Raw genomic sequence first — 21,137 nt, 5'->3', positions numbered from 1 at the left:
CCCCCCTGTCCATATAATGATGCAACCTAGAATTGCCTTGCTGTAGAACCAGCCCTTCTGGCATAGCTTCACTGCTACCAGTGCCTCTTGGAAATTAGGATGTGTTTGATTATTACGTCAAGGCTGTATCTTTGAACTTAATGTCAGAGGGGTGGTATTAAAAATAAAATAACAGCAATGAATTGGTACATAAGATATGAGAGTCTGTTTGTCCTAAATACCTAATAGTATGCTTGTGCTTACAGTCAGTTCAGAACCCATGTTTCCAAGTGAAGGTTTACTTTTACTAAAAGTGAAAAAAGCAAAAAGCAACAAAACTGAAAAGATTACATTGAGTGTATCAAATAGGGGAAAGAAAAGCACATCAAAAGTGAGAACACTGTAATAATTTCAATGAAAGTGGTGCACCATAACACATGAGCTTTAATACAGAAAAATAAATATTTTTTTATCAATGTCAAGCTCGCTTCATTTCCTTTCACAATGAAGTTTTCTTGGTGCCGTATTTACCCAGAGGAAATTGAAATGCAAACCAGTGAAATTATACAAACACGTTAACAGAGCCATACTTTGCAACTCTGTCTATCTGACAGAAACAAGTATGCATTACAAGAAAACAATACCATCCATTTACAATAAAAACACTTATGATGAGTGCATTGTCAGCAATGGTTCGTAGGTTTCATTCGAGGGTGTGTGTTATACATCCAGGCTGAAATGACAGTGCCATGTTGGCACTGATGGGAAGCGTCCCAGGGGACTGAATATGCAGTACAACTGATGGTGAATGTTGTTGATGTAATATTGGAGAACAAGGGATCATGTGCCATGAAAGAGGTTAGAAAGCAGCTCAATGAGCAAGCTAGAATGAGAGCGAGAAGTACAGTTGCCACCTCATGAGGTGCAGCAATGGGGGAACATTGAACAGCAAATACCTGTATAAAGTAAATACAGCGCCTTATCAGACTGGAGCCATTCTAAGATGTTGAGAACCATTGCATAAATAACAAAGTCTTTACAAAAGTCGATACTCCTAGCCGAAGCTGAATGCACTTGCCGTTCATATGAATATGCCCTTTTCAGATGAATCCTGGAAAGTTCCGAGAATGTAAACGTAAACACCATATATTGATTAACCGAGCGCCTGGAGCTCAACATGGTTCACACTGTGGTCCTAAAGTCAGTGCTATGCTGTGGACCAGCCAGGCCACAGGAAAGATCCACAGTAGCCTACATTTTAGATATCCCAAGCAGGGATGCTGACAGTGTTTTGAGAGCACCCTTTGTTGTCCAGGTCCTCCACTACAAGTCCATGATGAGCGATCCTGCCACTCCTCAGTGAAAAGAGTCCACTCTTTGTCGAGGTACTTTGCCCGGCATCGGAAGGCTGTGCTGATTCACTAGGCATGACTTCCACAAAAACCCGGTTGCGCACGCCAAAGAGCATCCTTTGGCGGTTTGTCTCCGAATAGGTTTGCCTATGAACTCTTTTTGTGGAACACAAATGAACCTTGAAAGCTTCTTGGAACCCCCTGCGGAAGTTCTCGTTGAAATACCCATACACAATGGGGTTCACAGAGCTGTTGAAGAATGCCAACCAGTGGGCAAAAGGGAAGATGTAAACAGCAATCAGATTGAGCTGATGGTCACTGAGATTGCCATAGTCAGTCAACAGCATCAATGTCCATAGAGGCAACCAAGAGAGGGTGAAGAATAGTGCCACTATTATAAGCATGTTGATGACCTTGACCTTTCGTTTGGAAACTCTCCTTCCTTCATTTTCCTCCGACTGTGAGCCCCGAATGGGTGCTGAGGACTTGAACAGCTTGAAAGCGATTCGTGCATACATGATGACGATCAGCGTGAGCGGGGCAAGGTAGATGTGCGAGAAAAGAACTGTGGTGTAGATCTTACGCATTCCCTTATCTGGCCAAGCCTCCCAGCATGAGTAGAGTGGGTAAGAGTTATTGTAGTCATCCAGCATGAAATGATACTCGTCTCTGGTGACGGTCAGCGTGACGGCCGAGGGGCACATGATGATGAGTGCCAACACCCAAATGATGACAATGGTAACAATCGCCTTCCTCAAGGTCAGTTTTTGTCGGAAAGGATAGACGATGCAGCGAAATCTGTCAAAGAGGAAGAGAGGAGAGAAAAAGAAATACACAAACAAGCATTAATCGATTGTGTGTATAGTTACGGATGGCAGTGACAGATTATGAAGCAGCAGCATCATTGTACAAGTGTAACATATGAAATTGCATGTTTCTTTTGCTTTTATGTCACTTTTAAGAATGTGGTCGCTTCAGAAACGTTCCTAACATTGTTTTACTAGTATTCTTTGAGAGAACGAGTGTGTGGATCTTCCTGCCATATGTGAATTATTTTTTCCTAAGAGAAAGTTGTCACAAAGTCACATATGAGAAGCTAGAGGATGAGTCCCTGGAGAGCTTGGGAGTGAGGGATGGCCACCCGCACTGCAACGCTGCCTCTGGGGGCACTATAAATGAGATTCCCCTGGGCCAAAACCCCATCATGAGTCTTGTAAACTGTACCCCTGTTGCTAAAATGATCCGGCCCCTTGGTCTCAAAACCCAATCTATATTAGGTATTCAAAATTTGGTGAGAACTCTGGCCCAAAAGTTGGGCTCAAGTGTGCTTATTCTCAGGACCCATGAGCTGCAACCTTGAGTAAACAGCTGCGCACGAGTGTCAGATGTGCAAACATAGTTTGGGATGTAAGCCGCATCGTGTTCCTATGCAGACAGGAGTAAGCTTGTGGACCAGTCAGGAGAGTAGCAGTGGACATTGGTGGAAAGATCCAGTAATGGGATAACCCAGCAGCTGGAGTTGGACATATATGGACATGACACTGCCTCACTCTAAGATGGAGGACAGACCACTTGTACGTTCAGTAGGCAGTACCGTGGTTGGCATTGCCTGCGGTATGATTTTTCTCATATGACAAAGTGTTATTCCTATCCTGGACCACCAATCAGACACACCATTCAATACTGACATCAAGCTGCGAGAAATTCCACACTCATGGGCTAAATTGCAGTTAGGAGAGGCATATACATGTGGCCCCAAACAGAACAAAACTGTGAGAGTTAGGAGCTAATTGATTATGGAGTAAGGTGTGAGGTGAGTAAGGTGGAGGAATCAAGGGGAGGGGAAGAGCAGTGGAAGGGAAAGGGAATGGCGAAGAGGAGGAGCAAAGAGAACGAGAAAGGAGAGGTAGAGGAAGAACATGACAGAGAAATGAAAAAGAAGGATTAGGAACATGCTAGTAGAGAGAGAAGAGGTAAAGCAAATTCATGATAGAGAGAAAGGCAAGTAGGAACAGAAACATAATAGAGAGAGAGGGGAGAGGAGTGGGAGAATCTTCATAAAAGTGAGAGAGGACTAGTAAAGGAAAAACAATCCACTAGCGAAATAGGGACGAGAGGTACAGGAGGAACACCATGATATAAAGAGCGGTGAAGTATGAAGGGCGAGAAAAAGGAGATGAATGAAAGATTACAAGTATTCAGGGGGAAGGAGCAGCAAGAGCATAGGAAGGAGCAAGAGCAGGGAAGGACAGAGGAGGCGAGAAAGAGCCATGTTGGTTTGAATTAATTGTAATGCTGAGTTCATGAGATAAAATGTAAGCAGTTATTTGCGCTGTAACAGCCCGAGTGCTCTAATGTTTTTTGTTCACTATCTAAGGGACTGGTTTGCATTGTCTGTAACCAGAGACTAAGACTGACCAGTTTTGCAATATATATATGTATATTGGCAGTGATACGATTGCCATCCACCCCCTCCATCCATGCATTAACCAGGACAGACCATGCTTAGCTTCAAAGTGAGGCAGGCCATGTTGCCCGATAAATGAGCCAAACTTACAAGACCACTTATAGAAACGGGCTGGCCCTTTCCTTGCTTTGAAGCTAAGCAAGGTCAGTTCCACTTTGAAGCTAAACAGGGTCAGTCCTGGTTACTGCAGGGATGGGTGACTCAATGGGCATGAGAAATATTTCTTTTTTGTTTAACCGGGCTACTGTCAGTCCTTGAAGGTTTTGCACCCAGAGACCATTTTTTTGTCTTTTGCTGGATTGCATTCTGTTATTTGTAGTCTTCCAGTAAATCATTTTTAAAAAATGATATTTTTACAGCAACAGTGGGTTTCCCATCCCTGCAGTAACTGGGACTAACCCTACTTAGCTTCAAAGCAAGGAAGGGGTCAGCCCCCTAAGGCCATGCTGCCTAATAAATAAGCCCACCTTACAAGACCACTTAGTGAAACATTAGCTAAGGGGGCTGGTCCTTCCTCGCTTTGAAACTATGCAGGGTCCATCCCGGTTACTGCATAGATGGGAGACAGTTCACCGCCCGAATGCTGTGTTTTCTTAGTTTTAAAAATCTCATAACACACAGCAACCACATTATTTTTTTTAAACCATGCTACTGTCAGTCCTTGACAATTTTGCAGTCAGAGACAATTTCTTTTGCCTTTTGCTGAATTGCATTCTGGTATTTGTAGTCTCACAGCCAAGAGAGGGGGAATAATGCCACAATTGTACACTTCTTGCTTAACATAGTTCTATAAGGATGTATATATTTGAGTGACAATATGGTATGTTTACTTTTCAAGTTAGCTTTATAAAGCAGAGTATTGTTGAAAGCCAGACATAGGAGTGAAGAGGGCGAATGATGAGAGGGCAAGTAAGTCATGGGTATTTGCCCACAATGTGGCGAGAGAGTTTGCAATCCTGGACACTGGTGCAGTTATTTCCCGTGATTGGGATGCTTTCCAGGGCACCAGTAAAGGACACATATGGGTGGACAGCAACCCCTATTTAGATACCAGGATTTTACTCAAATTGTCATGTTCCCAGAGCAGACGCTTACCCACTTTTTGTATTGGGATTTTGTTTTCCATGGAATATTTCACTACAGATTTCTGGGTTTAAAAGATGAGCACCTTTTATACTTTGCCAGCATATTTATTGGAAGATTTCCTCTCTCTGGTTATTTTTCCGGGTGTTCATTACCTTTTTTAAAAGTCCAATGTTATTTTGTCTTGCGTACCATCTTCTAAGGAGAAGGTCAATTGAACTACATTTGGATATTTCAATTTAAAATATATGGTCACTTACTGTGCGTATATTCATGGGTGCCCAGCTTTTGATTTTCGCTATGTGTGCAGAAAGTGCCTGGGCATGTGTTATTCTTGCAGCCGGTCATTTTTTCCCAATTTCCCTGTGGCTTAAATCTGATTAGTTGGGGTTGTGCGAAGTATCACCAGTCACCAAGAGACCGGCCATAAAATAAACCAAAGTGTGTGGTCCATGGCAAATAATTTAATCTCACTGCGCCTTGTCTAAAAACATTGTTTTGCCATGGCTAGTGGTCTGGTAGCATTTTAAAATGGACAGTAGGTACAACCTTGGTGTAAGAGCATGCTAGTTGTCTGGAAGCATTCTGAAGCTCTCTGGAATAACAAAACCCTTCAAATCCAAGGAACAAACATTAGTTACAGGGATGTTAAGGTGAGAACTTAACGCAACAAAGGGTGGTTTGAGGGGCACAACATATTCAGATATAGGGTTCCAAAGGCAGAATGATTTAAGATAGTTCTTATTAATTCTTAAATTATTGTAGGGGTGTGTATGTATTTCAGGTGCAAATGGGTGGAAAAAAAGTCTCGAGGCCACTAAAGACTGTAGAGAAAGAACCCAAGCAAAACTTGCTATAAGCTAACAAGTGGCCCAATGATGCACTCCTATAGGGATAACGCTATCCCAAAATTCAACTCTACACGTATAGTGAGGCAGGCCAAGCTGATCGGGTTGTCTCAAATGGCGTGATAGCTTTCGCTGTTTCAAAATCAAGAGTTCAGAAGTTCATGGTCAGTATAAAACTAACAATGTTTCTAGGTATTTTCACTCTTTATCTGAGTACTCAGTCCCGGAAGAATTACATCAAATGAAAGGTCATAGCAGAGTAAATTTAATTTACAATTATAATTATAAATAGGAGGACAAAATTCATGAAGGAAAATTATAATTCATCAAATACAATAGTGTAAAAGCCATATGTAGGTACAACAATTATGCATGTACAGGAGGTTGTTCACATTAGTTGGTCACATCAAGGTCTTAAATTGTGTTAAAAGTCCCACATAAAAAAAGAGGAAGGAAGTAAGTGTCAACATAATTCAGTTGCATGTATGTTTTCCATTTGCATCTAATAGGCTCCTCGGATGGTGTGCTAATTGCCGACGCATTTCAGATTTCTTTGGAATCCTTTATCAAGGCTTGGGTGCCTACTATTTCTTAACGGTGTGTATCCACTTGCTTGCCTGGATGTGTACCTGTAAGGTAACACACAGATACTCAATGTGGAGAAAATAATGAATAACAAGTGAATTAATGTGTATACAACTTATAAATAACTGACCTTTAAATCTTCTCTATAAATATATGGTGTCCTCGCTGTCTGTAATTGGGTCCTCATACAGTTCAGGAGATAATGTTTGCTAGGTCTGCTGATGAGCAGTTGGCTTAGGAAGTGAAAACACTGTGATAGCTGCTGTAGTTTCAGTAGCGTACAGCTACGCCGGGCAGCATGCATATGTAGAGTTTGAGATCTGATGTGCCCGATCAACACAATCTGGGAACAAAAAGAAAGGAAGTAAATCACTCAGTGCGAGGTGTTGGGGGTTTAAGGCCGGTTGTGTTCCATGAGTTAGGAAGCGTAATAAAGCTACTGTGCGTAATACGTGATATGTACAAATGGTTTCAACACAGTCTCTTGCAGCTGCATGATGGGCGAGAGTATCTACATGCCTGTCACGTCAGCGCATGGTGTGGCATTCCGCATATTGTTCGTTGGCAGTAGTCTAATAACGGGTGCCGAGCTCACCTCTGGTGTCTTGTAACTAGACGGCCGGCAGATCCCGCTGTAGTCTATGTTGGAATATGCAATCAGCACAGCCAAAAGCCGTGGCCACTGGTAGTGTTGTGTTGAAGACTGTGACTAGTGGCTGGTTAGTGTATATGATATAAAGTGGGCACGGCTGAAGGCCATAGATTGTGGGTGGTTAGTGTTATCCCAGTGGGCACGTCCGAAGTCCATCACTTTAGGCATGTTAGTATTTTAACATATACAGTGGGCATGGTAAAAGATGTCCAAACTGCTCGTGGTCAAAGGCATTTGTGAGTGGCACATTTACATAATAGAATATATAGCGGGCACAATCAATTGTGGTAAAGCCCAGGGCTAGTGGCTGATTCGTGTATATAATATATGGTGGACACAGCTGATAGCTGTAGCCAATGGTGAAGCCAAAGTCTATGGTTGGTGGCCTGTTAGTGTTTTAATATGTACAGTGCACATGATGGAAGGCCATGATTAGTAACCATTAATGTGATGGAAGGCCATGCTTAATGCTGGTTACTGTTGTAATGCAATTAACAATGTCATCAGTAATGTGATCTATGATGATATAATTATGGTCATAGGTTGTGCAACAAGGGGCGTGAAGTTAAGGTGGCTGAATTTCAGGGGTTTTGTTGCATCAAGTTCACACCTTAACACCCCATGCAACTAAAGTTTTTTCCTTGAATTTCGAGGCTTTCTTTATGCAATGTTTTACTCACCTTAACGTCTCTGCAGCTAAAGTTTTTTAGGGTTTTGTTATTCCATAGATTCTTTTATTTTAGAACACTACCAGACCAGTAGCCATTGGCTTCGACCATGACCAAACACTACCAGATCAATAGCCATGGCATTTGGCCATGTCCACTGTCCATTTTAAAAAACAAGTGCTTGTGGTCTTGTAAGTGTCTGCAGTGGGAACATGACAACCCGAGTAAACTCCTGGTGGCCAAACGGCATCCTGTAGCCTAATGGCATTTGCATCTTTTTATTACCTAAAAATGGCTTTTTCCTTTACACATCACCTCAGCTATAACCTCGAATATCTCTCACATTGAGAGAAAAACAAGATGGCGTCTGTTTCGTCTCTAAAAACACCCAGTTTTGGGTAAATCCCAGAGATCTAGCTATCTATTTTTGAAAAGGGGCACCCCCTTCTCCGTGAAATATTTAAATAACTACTGCATGGAATAACCCCAAATCACAAACAGCACGCTTTTGAACGCTCCGTGCCCAAGTTGTTTTGAACCTGGTCCAAATCCATCCAGCGGTTTGGGCTGTGCGTTTTGGCAAAACTGTACCTACCTTGTTTGTCTATGGGAAAATGATATGGGAAGTAGGCAGCAATTTTGGGGCAAAACATGTTTTTGTCTTCTTAATAATTTTTTTTAACAAATCTTTACAAAACTTTCAACCCACTTTTCAACATATTTTCAATTGCTGGAAGAGCAGTGGCTCATTATAATACCTTCAACAGAGCAATCAAAGACTGAAGATAGCAAGGTAGGCAGGAGAGGCTTTGAACTGGCAGTGGGATAAGGGGAAAGAAGTGTGAAGGATTGCCATTTTGCAAAGGTGTAGAATCCCTGGATTATTTTTTTTATTGACAATAAAATGATGCAGGTAATCAGTGTCAGAAAGGGTGGTGTTCTAAATAGCCCACCCTTTCACAAAGCTGCATACCAAAGGCATTGTGTAAAGCTGGGCCCTGATGCATCAGTCTCCTATTTTGAATCTCATACTTGTCAGTGGCACTGAGCAGGTTGAAAGGTCGCAAGTGCCCTGTTGGACAGCTGCTGTGACAGCAACATCAATGCAGACAGAGGTTGCATTTAAATATGCATTTCTGAACCAACAACATAATAATTATTATAAACTATGTTATGTTATGTTATGTTATTGAATTTCTACAGCGCTACAAGCCCTAAGGCATCCAAGCGCCCCATCACAAGCAGAAAGGTCAGTGAGGACAACCAAAGATGTAAGTTAGATGAAAAGTTCTGTCTTTAGGAGTTTCCGGAAAGCCAGGAGATTGCTCTCTGTACGAAGCCCTAGCGGTAGATTATTCCAGGCTTTAGCCACGAGCACCGGGAAAGAACGACCATTTCCACGGGCTTTCTTAGTCCTTGGCACCTGCAAACTTAGAGTCGTTGTAGAGCGCAGATTTCTTGCCGGTTGATATATCGTGACTTTATCCTTCAAATAATTAGGAACAGTTCCATAGATGCATTTGTGACCTAAAGTCAGTAATTTAAAGGAAATCCTAGCTGATACTGGGAGCCAATGTAGTTCCCTTCTCGCGTTGGAAGTGGGTTCATGCCTCTTCATACCGTATATTATACGTACAGAGGCGTTCTGGATTTTCTGCAGTTGCTGTACATCTTCTCTACTAGCCCCCCCCAGCAGAGCATTACAATAGTCGAGTCGTGGCAAGATGACGGCTCTGACCAGTTTGGCTCGGTTGTTTTCAGAGATGAGAGGGGCAACCTGCCGCAATACTCGTAGGTGATAGTGGGTATTTTTTACTATGGCATCCACGTGTGCGCCTGCATCCAAGGAGGCCTCCATATAAACACCTAGTGTTTTTACTTTGCCAACGACTTCAATAAGGCTATCATCCACCTGGAAGCCAGTGAAAGCCTTAGCAAGTCCCTCTCTCAGTTTATTGGGCCCGTAGATCATTAGTTCCGTCTTTCCTGCATTTAAGCATAGCCAGTTTATGGTCATCCAATCTTTTATTACGCTGTATAACTTATTTAGTTTAAGTTGGTCTGCCTGATGGTCACCTGAAAGTTCCATTGACAGCTGGAAATCATCTGCATAATTGGTAAAGAAATAGCCCAACTTCTCCAATTCTCTGCATAGAGGGGCAATATAAATGTTAAAAAGCAAGGGCGACAGGCAAGCTCCCTGTGGGACACCACAAAGGATGGTCTCTACTTCTGAGAAGGCCTCGCCCCAGTGCACCCTGGAGCTTCTACTCTGTAGGAAAGAGCTCACCCAGTTGACAGTTTCATTTGCCAAACCGCCGGTGTCCCGCAGTCTATGTAATAAAATCTTGTGATCTAAAAGATCAAAAGCAGCACTAAGATCAAGTAATATTAACAGGCCTAGTCTCCCTTTCTCAATTAATGATAACATCTGCGTCTGGAGATCGATCAAGGCACTCTCCGTGCCATGAAAGCGACGGAAACCCGATTGCCTCTCGTGCAGCCTTCCCGTGTTTTCAATATATAATTGAAGTTGAGAGGTAGCAGCCTTGTCTACCAGTTTCAAAAAGAAAGGCGTATTAGTAATTGGACGATAATTGGCCGCATCTTTAGGATCCAAGCCAGCTTTTTTTAGAAGGGGGGTAACAGCCACTGATTTAATGACTTGTGGAACAGTACAGTGCCTAAAGGAGGCGTTTACAAATCTGCACAAAAATGGTACAAAGATGTTTTGATGATCTAATATAATTTTAGAAGGGATCAGATCTCCTGGACAACTGGTAGGATTCATGGCTCTCATGATGTTTTCAATCTCTGCTAAGGTGATTTCCGGGAACTTGAAACCAGTATCCATTGATTTTTTTTCCTCGTCTTGTGATTCAGTACGGTTAATCGTATGGTTAGAATTTACCTCTTGAGTTAAAATAGAGTTTGTCTCGAGGGTTTGTTGATGTAATTGCCTCCGAATTTTATCTTGGGCGCATGTAAGTTTATCAGAGAAAGCTTTCTGTGTTCTAACACAGTCCTCTTTGGTAGGAATGATTGAAGGATTTAAAACTTCCGGTTTTTCCCAGGACCTAAAAAGGCGAAAAAGTTCCTTGGTGTCATTATCAGCTAAAGCTATTTGGTCATTATAATAAGTCCGTATCACCTTGTCGCATGATAATCTATTTATAATAAAAGGCCAGCTGTATGTTTTTCTGATGCCGTCATGCGCAGTAGAGGCTGCCCGAAAGCACAGCTCTGCTAGACGGAGCTGTTGCCTTAGGCTATACAGTGGTCCAAGTCGCATAGCTTTGTCTACTACAGTTATCCAATTTGCATACCTTCGTCTGTTTTCACCTCTAGAGGGAGCTGTAGGCTTAAGATACATAGTGGTCCTACTGTGTCAATGAAAACCTGAACTTTGGCCCATGTACATGAGCCTGTACACTAGTCTCAAATAATAAGCCATAAAATGGTTTTGATATGGTGACTGATAGTTTACGTAATTATTGATACTAGAGTAGGTTTGTATAATACTCATGTCAACACTCTAGCCTGGGCCAGCTATGGAGACGCTCTGTGTATTTTTTCCAGACTGCCTGTCTCTGATGCAGCCAGCAGAATAATAGGCAGAAGAGCTGCCTCTCTTTGATTGTTTGAGGTCTGTGTAACACTTCTCTCCAGCCCAGGAAACTGTCAGCATGGGACCCTGGGAACAAACTTCAAAGAGGCACACCCGAAACAAAGGGGCCAGCTTCACACCATGGAATTACATACCAAAGGGCCTTTAAAGCTGTAGGTTTGGAAAGGAGGCGGGTATAGACTGTCAGATATTACAAACGAGAATGGTGGAAGGGTTTCTCTATCTTGGCTTTGTGTGTTCTTTTCTTACCTTCCTGCCTCCTCCATTTCCTGCAGAGCAAATCACATTGGGTATGATGCAAGAAGGCAAAAGTCACTTGTTACCAAAACAGGGATAGGACCATTTAAAGCAGGGTTCCTTTATCTAATCCCCTTTGGACATTTACCTTTATAATGAAGGTGCCTCCTACTCCTTCCTGGATTCCTTTTGGACCTACAAGACAAGAATAATTTGTTTGGGCCTTGTTGGATGAGCAGTCCTTTCCAATGCCCTTTGGTTGTGAGGTAAAGCCAGGTGTCCAAGACAGAGGCACTCCGTGCTCCCTACCCATCCACAGGACACATTTAGGGTGACCTATTGTTGGGCGAAGGCTTTCACTCTGTGTCAGCTGAACTGATACTAAGGTTCCTCACTGGAGTTGAAGGACACCTGCAAGTGCCAGCTTGCATCCCCCAGGTGAGTGTGCAGAGACAAAGAATCATTTTTGTCCCTGAGCCCTGGATTGGGACTCACAACACCAGACAAAATAAAGCAGCTAGATTCTATGCATTCTACAGATTCAAACCATCCTCAAATCAGAATTGACTGCGTTAGAATTTCTTTTAACCACCAGAATCCGTCATGGTATTTTTGGCCCTTCTTTAAACCTCTGTTGATGAATTAATCAAACCGGCCCGACCCCACATTGTACCAGAAGAGCAAATCAGCTGTTTCCATGGAAAAGACAGCTGACTGCTGCAAACAACTTTGAACTGCCGCCTCTTCAAACATTGCACCGGACCATCAAGGTCACAGTTTCAAACCACCTTGGACCTCAGCTCGGACCAATGGAAACCTCAGATCACTCATCGGCCTGACCCAGCGGATACCATCATCTTGAACCGATCTGATCTTCAAACCAACCCTGGTGAGCCAGCCTAACTGCATCGCTTGAATTCCACCTTCGAACCGCACAGAGATCTGCTTTGAATCAAATTGACTATACGCCAGCTTGCCACCTGGACCAACATGACTGGGTACATCTGAACTTAGTTTGACCCTCCAAAGACCACATCCTGAAACCTGGTTTGACACTGTCAAACCGCCAAAGAAGAGATAAAGGTATTGTTGAGATGCCTCAGTCCTGTTTATCCACTTTGGGGAATCTTGTGAATGTTAAACCACCCATGTTCATCCCTTTTTCCAACAATGACACATCCTTTTTGGTGACATTGTTTTCAATTTCACCCCAGCTAAATTACACAGAATGCTTGTATCATCTACACTCTGTATATTCTGTTTTCTTTCCACAGAGGGCTTTTGTAGTATTTTTATAGGTACATCTTCCAAGAATTTGAAACAAACAAGGCAAATTAGACATCACCACTTAGCAGCCTCGGCTGAAAGGCTATTTCTCAAATGTGTGAACGGCATTGACCAACAGTAATAAGGGAATAGAAGTGCCTGCTACCCATTAATGTGCAGCAGTAAAACGGTGAGATTTTCCCCAATAGCACATTTTTGCGTAATTATCCTCAATTTGCTAAAACGTAATTTGCAGCTAAGGGGCTTCATTACGAGGTTGGAGGTAGCTACCCCCTTACTGCATTCCGGGTCCGAGTTCTCAAGATTGGAATGACCCGGTAAGTCCCGATTCTGAGAACCATTGCCCATTTCCATTCGAGCCCCCCTAGGGCTCAATGGGAATGGGGAGGGGGCTAATAATGGGCCCGCTAATGGACCCATGGCGGGTCTCACTAAGGGACCTCGTAATGCAGCTGTAAGGTGTTACCGCTGACCTCGTAATGAGGCCCAAGGTCTTAAAGAAGTGATATGCGCCCATAAATTGGCACCTTTCCAACACCAGCTGTGACTTACTGCTCACTTTCAAGGTTACCGCAGGGTGGGCTAGGTATAATCGGATTTCATGAAATATTTCACCACCATTGCGCAGCATCATCAGTGCGCTTAGGAAACGGGAACATGCACAACTTTGCAACAGATTTTTCTAACATGTTGCAAGATCGGATTGGAAAAGAAGGCATCAGAATTTTGGTATTAGTTTTTGAGAGCTTACCTACCTACCGTAGGTACAGCTGGTACAGCTACATTGAGGCCAGAATCAAGGGCGGACCACAGATACATTAGTAGTGGGCAATATCACAATCTCCAATGCCATCATGCTAATGGTGTGTATGATGGTGCCATCCCAGGTTGCAGCAGGTAATGGCATATCCCAATCTCGCCTTTGCGTCATGTTAAGGGTGTGTATCATGATGCCAACCCGTGTTGCAGGCAATGGGATATCCCAATATTCCCTTCCCATCATAATAAGTGTGTGTAGCATGAGGCCATGCCATGTTGAAGGTACTGGAATATCCCAATCTCCCCTCCAATAATGTTATGGGTGTGTATCATGATTATCATGATGCCTGCCCATGTTGCAGATAATGGGATATCCCAATCTTCCCTTCCCATTATTTTTAGCGTGTGTATCATGATTCCATCCTGTGTTGGAGGTACTGGGATATCCCAATATGCCCCCCATCATGTTATGGATGTGTATCATGATGCCATGTTGCAGGTACTGGGATATCCCACTCACCACTCCCATCATGTTAAGGGTGTGTATCATGATACCTTCCCATGTTACAGGCACTGGGATAATCCAATCTTGCCTTCCCATCATGCTGAGCATGTGTATCATTATGCAATCTCATGTTGCAGGTAAAGGGATATCCCAATCACTCTGTCCCATCATGCTAAGCATGTGTATCATGATGCCATCCCATGTTGCAGGTACTGGGCTTTCCCAATCTCCCCTCCCATCATGTTAAGGGCCTGTATCATGATGTCTTCCCAAGTTACAGGTAATGGGATATCCCAATCTCCCTTCCCATCATGTTATGGGTGTGTAACATGATGCCTTCCCATGTTGCAGGTAATGAGATATCCCAATCTCCCCTTCTCGTTATGCTTAGCGTGTGCATCATGATGCAATCCCATGTTGCAGATAACGATTGGCCCCAGGGGTCACATCTACATCGATGAGCAATCTAATCGGTCCTAGCTGAGCGAGGATGCTTTGAACTATTCTCAGCACTTGTTCGGCCTTGGGATGCTATTGTACAGCCTCAGCTTTTTGCCGCCACTAGTGTTCAGTGGTTTGGAATATTAGAGGACTAGTCATGGCACCAGCATCATCCTCACCTTGCTATGGCACTGCTGGCCTGAATATACAGCAATGTGCTAGTTACTTCACTGGCCTGGAAACCTAGTGCATATATATTCAGTTTAGTTGCCCTCAGCACTCAACAGCATGAACTGAATGGTGGTGCTTATTTGTCTCCTGGACCGGCTGTCGATGAGCAGCAAGTAAAAAAGTAGACTTGACTATTGTTGTCCATACATTGAGGTTGACAATGATTGATCTCTCTCTGAGATGAGATAAATAAAAGGGAGGCATAATGTTTTAACCCGTTCCGGAAGTGCAACAGGATTTTGAAATAAAAAATGTAACTCACAACCAGAAACCCATAAGTGTGGGCAACCTGCAGCTCTCCAGGGTGGGGCATTTTCCTTGCTCATGCTAGGGCACACACAGAACCTGTTATGCCCTTGTATCCAGCACTCTTGGCTCAAGTTTTAGCTCTTAACCCAGCTATATAATGGGCACTTCTACATTTAGTATTCAAAGTGTGTGTTATTTTCAGATCTGTTTGACTAGTTCCTTGTGAATACCAAGTCTCATAACTAGTTTTTGGAAGATTTGTCATGTTGTTTGGGTTTAGAAACTCTTCAAAGATGGCTTGACAGCAGACTTTTTGCCGAATGTTATTCTGTTCTAACTTCTTCTAGAAGTGTACCCATTTTTTAAAATTGAAATTTGGTCCAGCCCCAGAAAGCCACAGCACTGGGCAACCTACAGCAGTCCAGATGTTTTGGTCTTCAACTCCCATCAGCCGCAGCCAGTGCAGTCGCATTGCACAGGGCTCCCAGCTCTCTGAGACCTATCAGCTCTCTGTTAGGCCTCTCAATGCTACCAAGCCTGGCAGCTGTCTCAGGTGCGTTGGTAAGGGTAACCCACAAAAGTCTAATTTCAGTATGCTGAAGTTTCTTCTATTGTGTTTTCTCCTTTTCTCTTCCAGGTATCTTTCTCTCACTACCGGTCTTGGGTGAAAACCACATTCCTCCTGGTTTGGTTCTGCCTTTTTTATGTATTTCATTGGTTAAGTCCTTCTGCCCTTTCTCTTAGTGATTCTAGTTGGTTTATAATCTTAAGAGGTAATTTGGTCACCTCTAATGTCTCTAAGGTCTTTAGGCCCCAGTGAGGCTTTAAATTGCCTGGTGGGAATTTTGAGATCAGTCATAACTTTTGCCTATTTTGCATGGCTTTGTTTGTGCTACATGCAGTGCTCCTATGTCTCTAGCTACCCAGTGTCTGCAACACCAACAGCATGTCTTCTTTGACAGTGTCAACCTCCAACTGCTAATAAGGCTTTGCTTGGGAATGCTATTGCAGGTACTTGCATAGGGACAACCTTGTCACACAGTGCTCAGGCTCTTCAGTGGTAAGACTGGGCAATTGGTCATACTTTGCTGATATTATCACAACTCTGATTTGAGCTCTCTATATGAGGGTCGTGAGGCTTTCAGCCTGACCACATATATAAATAGGGACCCCGACTCAGGGAAGGGAAAGCAGAGTCCTCACTTTTCCCAATAAATGTCCATTCCTTAAAACATTGATTGGGAGAGCTAGTAGGACAGTACAGGGAGCCCTCCTCGCAGGTGAACTAGGTGCAGGGCTTTATGAATCTCAACCTTTTACCCCTCCAGTTAGTTCTCCACACTGGCCTGGGGACCCTGGTAGGCCAGCTTTCCTGGTCCACAAGGTCCCCATCAGCTCTTGGGATGCAGTCAGGACACTGAATTAATTACTTTGGGCAAGAGTCTCTTTGGACAGAGGACACACTTAGACCTTTTAGGGGGGAAGGTAAGTGAGTGAGTTTGCACAACCTCTTTGCCCTTTTGTAATTCCACCCTACCCGGATACGTTCCACTTCTCCAAAATGACCCTCAAGACACTTTACCATGCCACACTAATCTCAATTACACTTGTTGTCTCCCTGTCAGGTGCCCCCATCCTCTGGAATGCCCAATCCCTCTAAAATAAGACTTTGGGCCTCATTCTGACTTTGACGGTATCCTGGCGGTAGAGCTGCCAGGATACCAGCAATTGGTACTTACCTTTACTGGCAATTATGAGCGCCGGCAGGACAGTGTTCATCCCCATTTGTGGAATCCATAGTACTCCATGAGGGGATTTTGCCGGTGGCGGTAGTGATGGCTTTTATTGCAGGTAGGGCGCCTGGCAAACCTCCAGCTTTTAGCTGGAGGTGACCCAGGTGCCCCACCAGCAAACCCATAGTCTGGCGTCCGGGTAAAGTACTGGTATCCACATGCGGACCGCCCAACTTGGAATGAGGCTGTTTGTTTCTACCTGACCACTTTGACTCTCACCTCTGCCACCTAGCAGTAATAGCCATCATAAAAACGTGGGCCACCATCAAAGAGATGAACATGCTAGCATCTTTTCACACTAATGCTGCACACTTGTCCCACTCCACTTGCTTCTCTAAGAAACAGGTTCAGTGGAATCCCTTTATCATTAAATAGACGCCATTTGTACCTTTACCATCTTCAACTTCATCACCTCTACTTTCAAACACATTGATGATCAACTCTTTGCTCCAACTCATCTTACCATTATTCTCATCTATCAGCTTCTTGTTACTCTCAACCTCTTTTTCCAAGATTTAGACATCTGATTTGAATCTTTACGCTATGAAGTCCCGGTCAAGCTCACAGGAGGCTTCAATCTCCCTATCATGACTAAGACCCACCATCTTTCATTTGTTTATTCCATCTCGGACCATGCTATGGTCACCATTCACAATCAGTCCATTCATATTTGTGGCAATTCATCAGACCTCATCATACTTAGCTACCCTGTTTAATCCTCACCTTTCTCCATTGACCCTCCCCCCTTTGACCACTCACTCTGAAACATCACTGTATCTGTCCCTCCTCCGTTCTGCTGGCAAGAGTGTAAGAGGGACAAGAGCACATGCCAATGCTACTTCATAGGTAATAAGTCAGTCCACCCTCCAGGTGCTCTCCACATTCCATGCTGGCTCAATTGAAAAGTCCTTTCCAGATTTCAGATAGGCTTCCCTGCCACTTCGAGCACCACTATCGAGTTTGTGAATTTACTCCCTTGAACTCTGGATCTACCCCACCATCTAACATCTGAGAATAAACATGTGCCTCCACTTATACCACAGGTCAGAATACCTATTCCTTTTCTCTTTCTGATTTCTACAAAGAATACCGCTCCTCCTCATACTTCATCAATCTCATGTTATTTCGCTTTCCTCAGGCCTGCAAGCTATCTATTACTGGCCAGCCCTTGATCATCCAGCTTTGTCTTCCATACATTTGAAATAGTTTTTCATCTCTGCGTGCGTGGTTGTATTACGTACCACTCAAGAGAACATCCTGATGTACCGGTAGTAATAGAAATATAATGAATTTCAATGCATGGAGGCTGGGAAGTCTAATTATAATTAGGTCTTGGGGAACTTGTGAAAAATTAATAGTCTCTACTAGATTAACCAGACACCAGATATTTACCACACCCATATGTGATTTATTTTCTCTAGAACAATCATGTCTCCTGGTTTTCAAGATTGGAATCATGCCCAATTTAGGATTACTAACCAAACGGTAGTCTGCAATCAGAATTAAGAGAGGACACTACATACTGCAGGTTTATTCAGTAACTCAGTAAATTGTGTTTACTGTAAACAAACTGGTAGGTAGGTATTGGCTAAGCCCAGTGCGTAGCCACATATCTTCTGTGATCTGTGCTATGATCTCCAGCTTCCATGCCAATCCAGTCTCTACCAATTCAACCTTGGCCTGTTGGGCTACTGAATGTAAGCTCCTAAAGCCTACTGAAGGAAGCATACACCCTACACCACTGCTCCGCGGGATGGAAAATCAAAGTTTCCCAGAGTGAACTGAAGGAAGGACAGGAAGATAAATCGTGGAAGACTGGGACACTGAAACTAAGCTACGAGAAAAACGAACAGAAGACTTTTGGGGAAACAAATGTGTATTGAAAGATGGAGTTGAAATCCCCAGAAAGAGCTGAGATTCTTGTTGCGCTCAAGTTTTTTTCCACCTTGTATTTATGTATATACGTTTTATGATGGTGGACTAAGGAATGATAAGGATGAACTACTTACTAACACATTGCTATATATTGCGGTATTGAACTTAAGCTGAATTGAAAGAAATCACTGATGAAGAAACCGCTGCTGACAGAGTTAGTGACGGTAAACGCCAAGAGGAGATTTAGAACAGACAATGTTGAAGAAACTATCTGCTGGAATATTGATTCCAGGTCCCCAATACGAACAGAGAAACACATTGGCAACCTGTTGCAGGTTGGAACATTTTGTTGCTGAACAGGTGCCAACACTGTACAATATTTGTTCTTGTATGTCAACTGTCATTTAGTTAATGGGATTGACCTTTATCATTCATTGGGTGGTTCCAGCCAGAGACAACTGTGATCCATGTTTAAGAAGTCTGTGAACAGGATTGTTTTAACAAAATAGGGCGAATGATGAATACGGAATGTGCATGGAACTTCTGAAAGATGACACAGGTTTTCAATTTCCTCTAAGTTATCTGCCTGTGGTTCCTGGATAGGCAATCCGGGGGTTTGCCCCTCATTTTCCAATATCATCCGATGGAATCCAGAGAAGTCTATGGTGCATGGGAGATCCCACCTAGAGACAAAAGGATTTGTAAATGGTGTAATTGCAAGACTGAATCATTATGACCTCTGTTTTTAGTTTGTGAACATCTAACCTGGGTAGAACCCCTCTCTACTCTCCCTGAACACACTTAAGAAAACCCCTGATTATCATCATCAAAACTGTATTTCGGCGTTTGAGCCATAAAAGTATTTCACGACAAATTTAAAACACCATACATAATTTAAACATCAAACATATGGCCTATGGTCAAATTAATGAACTTAAATCAAATTCTGTAGCCCTGAAGTCCCAATTTCATTCTAATAAGTGCTCTATTCAGTACATGGGCTTTGCCACATGGGTTTCCTGGGAAGATTTTTTTTTTGCTTCCCATTGGGCTATTTACTATGGCGGTTCTGCCCAGAAGGGATCACCCAAAGTCCTTTTCCCCAATGGGACCCTGTCTGCTCCAGAGAGCACAGGCCACTGTACAGCAGTTTCCTGGAAATGAGTGCCATTGTGCTGCTGGGTGGTGCATTGCATCTCTTCACAAAACTCAATATTTTCTTGGCGATCCCTGGGTCTGTGAAGGCAATTTGGACGGAAACAAAGACATTTCCCCCTGTTGGCAAATCCTAGTGAACTTAACAATTTGCTCTCGAGATATAAAAGACAGCCCCTTACCACCCTGATCCAATGTATGCACTAATTTACGAGTGCCTCTTTAGATTCGTAACTGTTAGGGGCCAATTTTGAAACCTTATGTAGGTATAATGACCCCCATACATGGACTGTTTTTACTCTGCTCAATTTGGCAATAGGGGTAGTAAGGGCAGGAGAAGTGAAGCCAAACCTGCTTGTCACCTTAAACTTTGACCTGAGTACTCTATTTGCCTTCACATTAAGTGCCTGTGACGGTGGGGGAATAGTGAGATATGTTATGCTCTTGTTAGAGTCCAGGATCTTTGGGTCTGATGATGGCCAGTTCCCTTTGCCAGTTGATGCGCTTGCGACATCAGGGTTCGCTCTATTCTCATTGGTATGTCCCCACCCACCCTGGGTACCTCCAGAAGTGTTAGATCTGAGTATAGTCGTAGTGGATCCGGCTACCTCTGATACATTTGAGGCCCTTGTTCCATCCTCTAAGCCCTGTAGTATGCCCCCCTTGATTCCTCCCTTCTCAATGATTTCAAACAGGGAAAGGACTAGTTTCTTCACTTTCAAGAGTTCTATTAAAACAGTACTGCATTGGCATTCTTTAGAGACCATGCCCCCCTCAGGAGGCTGATCGGTACTGCTCTTTACAGTTTCATCGGGAGTGAGTGATAGGCAGGATGTCCTACAGGCCAGTTAGGAGTCACCAGAGGCCCCTATCGGAACAAACTGCATCACTTCTATCACTTTTCCCCTATTTTGAATATGGCCGTTTTTTTCACCCATCGGCGCCCCATTTAAGGGATCTTGCATACTTGCTGCATTGGTCTTGGTCGTGTTTGGAATAACGGGAGTTTGGTGGAGCTCCTGCATGCACTGGCTGAGGGGAGAGGCAACATTTTCTTGGTTTACTAAGTGGCCAATGCTCCCCATAGATGCACGTGGATGAGGACTGGAGATTATCGAGTGCAGGTTATTGGGGAGCACCCCAATGGGTAATGGATCAGCATTAGTCTTGGGCGATTGATCGATAAAGCAAGGCCCTGAGTCACATGCGTTAAAGGGGCCAGAGCCATGGCCTTTATTAATTAAATATGTGACCTTATCAGACTTGGCAAGGGCCTTAGTGTCCTGTACTTTAATTATCCGCCCCCAAGAGTCTATGCTTGTAGGGGGTGTTGAATGAGACCA

General features: G+C 43.5%; 1 protein-coding gene across 1 annotated transcript in view; it reads right to left on the bottom strand.

Annotated features, from left to right (window-relative positions):
* Positions 1-411: 411 nt before the first annotated feature.
* NPFFR1 (neuropeptide FF receptor 1) overlaps positions 412-21,137 on the bottom strand; it is a 129,167-nt gene continuing 108,441 nt past the window's right edge. Inside the window, exon 2 of the mRNA XM_069610508.1 lies at positions 412-2,129. Coding sequence (XP_069466609.1) covers positions 1,238-2,129 — 892 coding nt within the window. The 3' untranslated portion in view covers positions 412-1,237. The remainder of the gene's footprint in view (positions 2,130-21,137) is intronic.

Source organism: Ambystoma mexicanum, chromosome 8 (assembly GCF_040938575.1).
Source record: "Ambystoma mexicanum isolate Mex_15411 chromosome 8, UKY_AmexF1_1, whole genome shotgun sequence".
Classification (NCBI taxonomy): Eukaryota; Metazoa; Chordata; class Amphibia; order Caudata; family Ambystomatidae; genus Ambystoma; species Ambystoma mexicanum.
This window is presented reverse-complemented; position numbering and strand designations above follow the sequence as displayed.